The sequence below is a fragment of the Corvus brachyrhynchos genome, unplaced genomic scaffold (genome assembly GCF_000691975.1).
Source record: "Corvus brachyrhynchos isolate BGI_N302 unplaced genomic scaffold, ASM69197v1 scaffold720, whole genome shotgun sequence".
Taxonomy (NCBI): domain Eukaryota; kingdom Metazoa; phylum Chordata; class Aves; order Passeriformes; family Corvidae; genus Corvus; species Corvus brachyrhynchos.
In genome coordinates, this window is record NW_008235978.1 from 530,119 (window position 1) to 539,205 (window position 9,087).

The 9,087-nt window shown below is 42.8% G+C and overlaps 1 protein-coding gene across 1 annotated transcript; it reads left to right on the forward strand.

Moving 5' to 3' along the window:
* Positions 1-711: 711 nt before the first annotated feature.
* On the forward strand, positions 712-4,258 carry FPGT (fucose-1-phosphate guanylyltransferase; the record flags this gene model as incomplete). The annotated part of the gene is made up of 3 exons (XM_017729306.1): positions 712-817; positions 1,582-2,516; positions 2,548-4,258. Coding segments are annotated over 3 exons (1,569 nt in total), but the record flags the coding sequence as incomplete, so codon positions are not given.
* Positions 4,259-9,087: the final 4,829 nt, after the last annotated feature.

Sequence of the window (9,087 nt, forward strand, 5' to 3'; positions counted from 1 at the left end):
TGTACAGCTCCTCCGTGTGTCCCATGGATACAGAATAGCGCTAACTCGTGTGTTACGTATTCGTACTTACCTTACTTAACCTGGTTATTTAAACAGTTTGATTATGTTTTAATACACTACCCAATGGTGATGTAAAACTGGTCTCACTGCCCGTAATACCATCCTGTAATTCTTAATTCCTGTTCGCTTGGATGTACAAAGTAAGTAAGCTCAATATTATCTGCAGTGTAGAGTAATATGTAGAGGCTAATTCTCAGAAATCTGGCAGTTTTAAGTTGTAGAAGCACATAAAATAACCCAGACCATTTCCTCAGATCCCAAATCTTCCTTATATCCATACTGTAAGTGTCAGAAGTACTTCTGAACACTGCCTTGAATCCATTAGTAGGCTTTTGTGTGACTTGTTTCTTACAGGAGCTGGTTTTTATGGCTGAGTTGTGGCCTATTTAACTGATTAAATGCTTCAAATGGTGGGGCTGTGTGGAAGTGACTGGGAGGGGAAATCACAGAATTTTCCCGGGAGCTGTCTGCTCAGGATGCCATCCTCTCAGAAAGCACAGACTTCCAGAGGGACTGTCCATCAGCTCCTGTGCGTGATCTTACCAACCATGATACGGTAGAAAGACTACCCCATCAGTGCTGGCCGGGCACCAGTACACCTCACTTGTCAGAAACAGGCATTATTGGAGCTCTTCTCACAGATACTAAAATACTTTTTCTTTAGGAAATGGTGGATCAACTCTTCATGTTCTTCGGTGCTTGGAGGAGCAGTATGGTGATCAGTGGACTTCCTTCACTGTGCTGCTAATCCATTCTGGTAAATTCAGTTTTCCGTATTTTGCTCTAAAATTATACCTTTTCTTTTTTTTCTTTCTTAAAATATTAAAGTGGCAGAGGAGTCGGAGTTCCAAAATACAGTTCCCTTAGAAAAGTAACCAATGTGTCTGATAATTTGAAATTAGGTTGGTGCTTACAAGATGTTACTGTCACTTCAGCATTTCTTCTCAGCACTAAATTTGCTCAGTCAGTGAGAAAGAGATGTGATTCACAGGTGTGATTTAAGTTTCTACCTTGAAATATCCATTTAAGGAACACAACCCTTCTCGGGGGACCTTGGGCTCCTCTTACCTCTGGGCAGGCTGAATACTTGCCTTCTTATGCACTTAGGCCACTTCCAGATCTGGAAGAACATCAGTTCTCTGCAGAGGAGAAAGAAACCAAGTGATAACAAGTGTTGCGACCAAACCTCTGCTTATTTGACTCATCTCTGGCTTAAAATTCCCATCAGGAATGTGGGGGTTCTCCTCCAAGCAAAATGGGTATCATTTGCTTTTGTCACTTCAGCGACAGGTAGCTCTGAAACAATTTTAAAAGGTAACGAAATCAATCACAGTTTTAATTTGAGCTGTAAAAGGCAGGCTGGGTTTTGGACACAAAGTCAGATCTACTTTGGGACTTGGTATATGACCAAGCTGGGAGGTTTTTAATGCCTTTATGTACCTGTGAAACAGCTGCACATGTTTAGTTTTTTGCTTACTTACGCACAGTGTCTCTGTGTAACTAAAAGAGTCTTTTTTTCAGGTGGTTACAGCCAACGTTTGCCAAATGCAAGTGCCCTGGGGAAGATCTTCACAGCCCTGCCGTTTGGCGACCCCGTTTTCCAGATGCTGGAGCTGAAACTAGCCATGTACATTGACTTCCCCCGTCACATGAAACCAGGAGTCCTCATCACATGTTCGGATGACATAGAGCTGTACAGCACTGGAGTCACAGAAACCATCACATTTGATAAACCTGGATTTACTGCGTTGGCTCACCCCTCAGATTTGGCAGTCGGGACCACTCACGGCGTGTTCGTGTTAGATCTGTCCAGTTTTTCGGGAAAAGGAGGACTGGAGTATGTATCATGCTATCGTTTCCTGCACAAACCGGACGTGGAGACAATGCAGCAGAGTGGTGCAGTGTGTGTGAGGGGAGATCGCCCTCAGCTCAGCTCCTCTGGGAACCACGGCGACTCGGGAATGGCCTCGGAGTGTGTGTACACAGACAGCGTATTCTACATTGATCACAGCACTGCAAAGCAGCTACTGATGTTCTATAAGCAGATGGGCACTCTTTGCTGTGAAATAGATGCATATGGTGACTTTCTGCAGGCGCTGGGGCCTGGAGCCACTCCAGATTACACCAAAAACACGAGTAACGTCTCCAAGGAGGACTCAGGGTTGGTGGAAGTGCGGCAGCAGCTGTACTCCCTCCTGCAAGGCACCGTCCTCAATGTCATAGTCCTCAACAACTCCCAGTTCTACCACATCGGAACTACTCAGGAGTATTTGTTTCATTTTACTGCTGAGAGCAAACTGAGATTCGAGCTTGACTTGCAGCCTGTGGCTTTTAGCATCTTTGCTGACGCAGCCACAACCTTGGATCGCTTAAGCATCATCCAGAGCGTCCTTGAGCCCGGATGTGTGATAGGGCCTGGGTCTGTCATTGAGTACTCCAGAATTGGGCCTGAAGTCTCTGTAGAAAAAAAGAGTGCGGCCGAAAGTTTCTGTAGGTAAAGGCAGCATTATTAGTGGGTCCTACATAAATTTCAATGTAGACATACCCTCAAACTGCTTCCTGAGTTCAGTAAGTGTGAAAATTAATGATCGAGTGGAGTATGTCACCATGGTGTTCAGTGTAGGCGACGACTTGAAAAAGAGCGTGAAATTGCTGTCGGATATACATTCCCTCCAGTTTTTTGGGGCCTGTTTACCAGAATGCCTTGAGCTCTGGAGCATAGAGGCTTCAGACCAGCTCTTCTCCAGTAAGGATACGCATTTGGGGCTGTGGACTGCAAGGATTTTCCCTGTTTGTTCTACTCTAAGTGAATCGGTTAGGATGTCACTGAACATGCTGAATTCTGTGCAGCACACGTCAGCTTTCAAACTGAGCGGCTTTCAGCTTTTGTCTGTTGAAGAAATGCTCATCTACAAAGATGTGGAAGACATGCTGAAGTTTAGGAAGCAAATTTATGATGAAATCTGCCAACAAAGACAAAAAGGGAAGTCTGATTTTAGAATGAACAGTACTTGAACAAATCTCCTGTTTTCATTTGTGGATGAATTGATTAATTCTTACTTGTAAGAATCCTGAGGGAAAACTACACAGATCTCTTCTCTGATCTCATTGAAGTAGAAATAAATTGCATAACATTAATAAAGCAGCAAACGCAGATAAACTGTTCTGTTGATTAAAGCAGGGAAATATTTCAGACCTGAAAACACTAACTGGTGACGTTTTGTGGGTTGTATGTTATGTCTTGTAGTCTTTGTCAGTAAGGATATGGTACAGATTAATTCATTAATTGTCTGTTTGACTGAAAGCTGCTTTAAAAGCTTTTAAAGGGTAGAATATTAGCTCCAGCAATGTGGAATAAAACAACTTAGGTTTCTCTGTTTTCATGCTGCCATTTTGCAATACAGTTTCAACTGGGTAGAGGTAAATTACTAAATGTGCTTTTAATTCAAGATGTCTTGTCTTGGGCATTAATAATTTTTTCTCTTTTGTAATTTTTTTATCCTTTCCTGTTTTTTGTCAGAGGATAAAAGATTGCCATGAGAGATTATTCTTCCCCTTGTGACTCGTAATAGCTAGGTCAACACCTGTCATCAAGACCTACTGATTAATTTTTTTTGCTGGTAGTTGTTGGAAGCTGGCAGTGCAGTTGAGAAGGTGCCAGCTCTTTGTTACCCATGGATTGACTGATGTGGGCCATGCAAAAAACAGCATTTTGTATTTCTCTAAACTGAGCTGTTGGAGTCCTTGGTGTGGTGGTTCATCTTGCAGAGCGGAGCAGACACCGGAGAGGTTTGTTGTGAGCAGCATTACAGTGTGTATCTTCAGAGAAAATCTCTTCCGCTTCTCCCCCCTCTGCACATAGAGTTAACAATAAAGTCCCCCTGTTTCTAGTTTAGATGCCCAAGATCCAGCTCCAGATAGATAAATCTGCTGGTTTTAGGAGTATGCTGTGCAGTGCATCAGTGTGATTTGTCTGTAAACACGATGCATCTTTTTCTCTTGAATTTCTCTGTGGGTTTTCATGTTTTATTTAATGTTTCACAGTGACAGTGTTTATCTCCCTGCTGACTGAATTCCCAAATGGCACCTTTCTTATACCACCTACGAGGCAGCAGAATAACATCCCCTGAGAATTACCCACCCTTCTTTAACCTGCACTAGGTTTCTTCTTTGTTAATAAAGAAACCTTCCAAGAAGAGATTCAAAGAAGCTAAACATGGAAGTTGGGAATTGCTGGAGTTGACTTCGAAGGAATAAGAATTTCTGAGCATACAGAGGGTCTAAATGTCAGTATGAAATATTAGTTAAACAATGGCAGCAGTAGGTTTGGGAACGCTCATGTCCAAGATAAATGCTTTAAGTCACAAAGTGAAAGAAGTCATAAGAGCATGGAGTTGTCATTTGTATATCACCCCGTTTGCATGATTTATTCATCTGTTGTTACACAATTCATTTTAGGAGAAACGTGTCTGTTTGACACAGACTTTGCATCTTCAGTTGGAGACCAAACTTTGTTTGGCACAGACTTTCCTGAGGGTTGCTGTGCTGCCAGGTGAGTTCTCCGAGTGTTTGGTAACAGCGAAAGGCATCCTTTTAACATGGTTATCCACTTTAACTGTTATAATTGCATTTGTTCTGAATTCCCTGAGTACCATGTGTTGATTTCATTAGTGAAAGCAAACTGGATAAAAATAGGAAATGGATTTACTTCTGGTGCATAGGTATTGGGAAAAGAGAATGAGGAAAAGCAGTGACAACAACTTGTGGAAAAGATTGCAGTAGGTTGGGCCAGCAGCAGCTGCTGCTGTAGTTTAGGGAGCAGTGTGAATTCAAGACAAAAAAAAGGGGCAGGAGTGTCATCCTGATGGTACCCATGGACTAGCACAGCTAGCCCCCAGGTCGGATCTTGAGGCAAAGGTTTTAATGAAAAAAAATCAGTTGTAATGGAATAAGCATAGATTTACCAGGTAAGAAACATTGCAGTTCCTTAAGTCTGTATGTCACCCAGTGCTTTCCTCTTACACTGAGTATTTTTGTCTCAAAATGAGAAGGCAGATTTTGGTCACTATTAGCCCTGGATAACATCAGCAGGTTTCATGGATTTACTCCACAGGTATTGGAATATCTGGTGGTGTACCATTTTTCCTTTATAAACTGCAATCAAGTTTAATGTAAAAAGTTACAAAAAACATTAAAATATATGTTTTAGTTATACAGGGCAATATTAATTATTTTCCCATATGTTTTTGTCTCACATAGGGCTCTGTGTGTGCAAGTTCATTCTGTAAATTCATTCTTGGATTCCACACTTGGCCATAAACACTTTTTCATATGTAGGCTTCCACTAATTTTCATTGAGCAACAGATAGTATATATTTGCCCATTAAATTTCTAATGCATCCATCATCCTTGGTGGTCTTACTATCAATAAAGAGATCATTGTGAAGTTGGAGATTAGAAAGTTTATGGAACTGTTCAGAGGAAAGGGCCTGTGCTGTAGGGAATGTCAGTGCATGGAGGTTTGTAACAGTACTGGCACTCTTAACGTGCAGCTGTCCAGGGCTGGGAGAATTTAAAAATTAGAATGCACATCCATTGTACTTTGGTGAATTTTGTTGAAAAGACTCGGCAGACAAGAGACCTGCTTTTGTGCAGCCTCTTCTGTGAGGTTGAAATGTGGCTTTAACCCACCAGCTACAGAGAACAGCTGGTTCTGTTGAATTTCCTGTATCAGCTTCAGACCAAAAACCCAGAGCCTTCATGAATTCTGTGTTTGATGGAACTCTTTGCTGTTTCTCCCCATTCCTGGAGGGGTTTAAAAGCCATGTGGATGTGACACTTGGGAGACAGGTTAGTGGTGGCCTTGGCAATGCCAGGGGGAATGGCTGGACTTGATGGTCTGGGAGGGCTTTTGCAGTCCAAATGCTTCTTTGATCCTACGATTCTCTCTAGTGCAGCTATTTATGAAGTGTGTGCATTTTTAGCTATAACAAATTGCAGTCCTTACAGCAAGGGTTGTGTTACTGTGTGAGCACATGTTATTAAAATCAAAAAGCTTGCAGACCAGACCCTTCCTGACGTTAACAATCCAAGTCTGATGTATTCAATCCGTGTATGTATTTTACCTGTATTGCATTTACAACTTGAGGTACTCTTTGTATTCCACAGTCTGCTGTTATTGTAAATGACAACAATTTTCTCATGCAGCCAGCTGGGGTAAGTGTGTCCCAAGGAAACTGAGACTTGTGCAAGGCCACCCATTAAAACTTCACAGCAAGATCCTAGTAATTTGGGGGTTGCTGGTTTCCAGTACCAGGTTCTTAAGACCGTCACAGGATCCTGGCCCATGATTTTCCTGCAGTCTGAGTGATGAAGGATGCAGTACTGAGAGTGCCAGGCATGCAAAACCTTCTGTGGATGGAAGTCATCTACTGAAACCTAGAGTTTGATTTTGGTTGAGCCTCATAGTTTCCCAGATGGGTGCAGTGTTCGTATGTCCTCTCGATCATTGCTTGGCTCCATCTACCCTGAAATGCAATTTGGGCTGGTACAATCTCAAACAAAGTCAAGATGAGCTTTTGATGATTTTTTTCATGTCAGCTTTCTTTATTTGTTTTGCTGTGTAGTGCAATAATAGGCCTCATAATGAACCTCATTGCAGTGATTTTCCCTGAATGCCTTGAGCATGTGCTGTGATCAGCAGAGGTTTAGCCCTACTGTCTGTGTTACACTGAAACTTGAGAGGGGTTATTTGAGTGACCTTTGGTGCAGGAAACTGAAATCTGAGAAATTGGGCACTTAACAAAGAGCACAAGGGAAGGCAGCTGAAATAAAAATGAGCAGCTGAGAGGAATCTGTGCCAGAAGGATTTGGGGAGCTGACGAGAGGAAGTAAGCTCCAAGGATCAGTTGGATCTGTAGAGCAATGTTCATGCCTTGTCAGGGTGTTTTTGCTGGAGCTCAGAGGTTCCAGCCTCTTCTCATTCCCAAACCTCTGATGCAAGAGCTTCATTTTTTGCTCTCTGCACATGTGGAACTTGAGTTCCCATGCAAAGGCCTCCCTGGTGGTGTGAGAGCAAAAATAGCAGCACTGTTCTGCCATACGCTCTGTTCATCTGTGGCCACAGGGGAGCCACTGCAAACACCTGCTCCCTTACAATGGCCACAGAGTTCCTCTATTTTCTTCTTAAAAATACGTATTTTCTTTTAGCACCCTTTTCATTTCCTGTGACATATCTGAATATCACTGGGATGGCAATGAAATTTATGGGAGCAACTTACAGCATCTCCAAGTTAATGATAGATGTGGATATGTTCTATGAATCTGAAATAAAGATAATTTCAAAAGACTTCTGTAAAGCCTCCCTGGGAAGGACATTTAAAACCAGAAATGGGAAAATAATTTTTCCCACATTTCTGCTGTAAGATTGGCCATGACAGCTGCACGTTCCAAACATAAAACTGCAACAAAACTTAAAAAAAAAAAAGAAATTTGTACAGCTCAGTGTTCTGTAAAATTCACATCTGAAAGAATTTACTCGCTGACAAATATTGCTCATGGTATTCCAGTGCTTCTTGTGGAGATGTTCATTCAAACTGGCCATACAGAGTCAACACAGTTTCTTCCCTGTTTGCTAATAGGCTCTACAATTATTCTTTTGTCTTCCTCCCCGATTTCAATTATTCTGCAGCTGCTTCTCACAACCGAGGGTGTGAATGCTCCAGGAATTCACCTGAGGCTGCTGCCAGGTGAGCAAAGCTGCTGCATTGGCATGGGGGGCAGACGGGGTCAGCCCCCGGAGCTGCCCTTCCCAGGGCTCTGCTCCCACTATCCCTGCGAATGAATCTTCACCCACACAGACGTTGGCAAAGGGTGAACAAAACATGACTCCTTTTTGGTGTATTTTCATAAAGTTGATGGTACTAGAATACAAGTACTGTGCAAGGTATTTACTTCTTGTAAAGCAAAGAATTTCATCTCTGTCTCTTCTTGGAAATCTTGTGCTCTTGATTTGTACAGCTGTTGTGTTAAACTGCATTTTCTGTGCAGGATGAATAGGGCATTTCTTCGGTTCTGGGGTCTCTCTTACTCCTGTCACAGCTGGCTTAGTCTGGATGGAAGGAAAGTCCTGTTCTTCAGGAGAGGGGCTCCCGTGGAAGAAGGGGCCCTGTGGGAGAGGGCACACATGGGAAAGGTGTCACCCTGAGAGAGGGAATCCCGCCTGGGAGCGTATCTCCAGCTCTCCCAGTTGTTTGGCGACTGGATGTAGGAATCAGTTGCCAGGCTGGTGCCTTTCTGCAAGTAATTGGTGGAATATCACAGGATACATTGTCACAGCAGTTCAAACTCTTCTGAAATAGATCCTTGGATTCATATGTAAATTTGTGCAAGTAAATTGATGAGCTAGTAGTGCCAGGAGCTGTCAAGGCATCGAGGTTGTTACAGTGGGATGCAGCATGCAGGAGGTTTTAGAGATGTGTGTTCTATTGACATGTCGGCTTGCCTGAAATCCTTCACTGAGATGAGAACTCACACACGGAACAGCTGCCAAGGTCAATCACCACACTTTAAATACATAAATACATAAATACATGAATATAAATATTTATGTGTGTATATTTGCATTTCACTTTGAATTATATCTTGCACTTCCTAAGTGCCATACCCAGATGCTCCCAGGGCCACCCCCTGTGTCAGGGGGTTGTGAGTTGCAATCATCCCCAACCTCTCCGAGCTGGGGACCCCCTGTGCTCCTTGGGGATTCTCACAGAGCACCTGGCATTCAGCTGCTTAAATTCCATTTTCTCTACAAAATCGGTAGCAAGCTGCCAAATTACCACTTCCCACTAGTTTTAAGTGTTCAACAGATGAAGGCAAGTGTTTGTGTGAGAAAAAACAGGAGATTTTTAAGCAAGCTGAGTGGGTGTTTCTGTGACTTCAGCCGTGTGGACAGCACAGGCTGTTTCGCTCCATGCTATTGTTGCATGACATTCCTCTTGGCACAGTGTTTATTTTTAGCCAGAGACT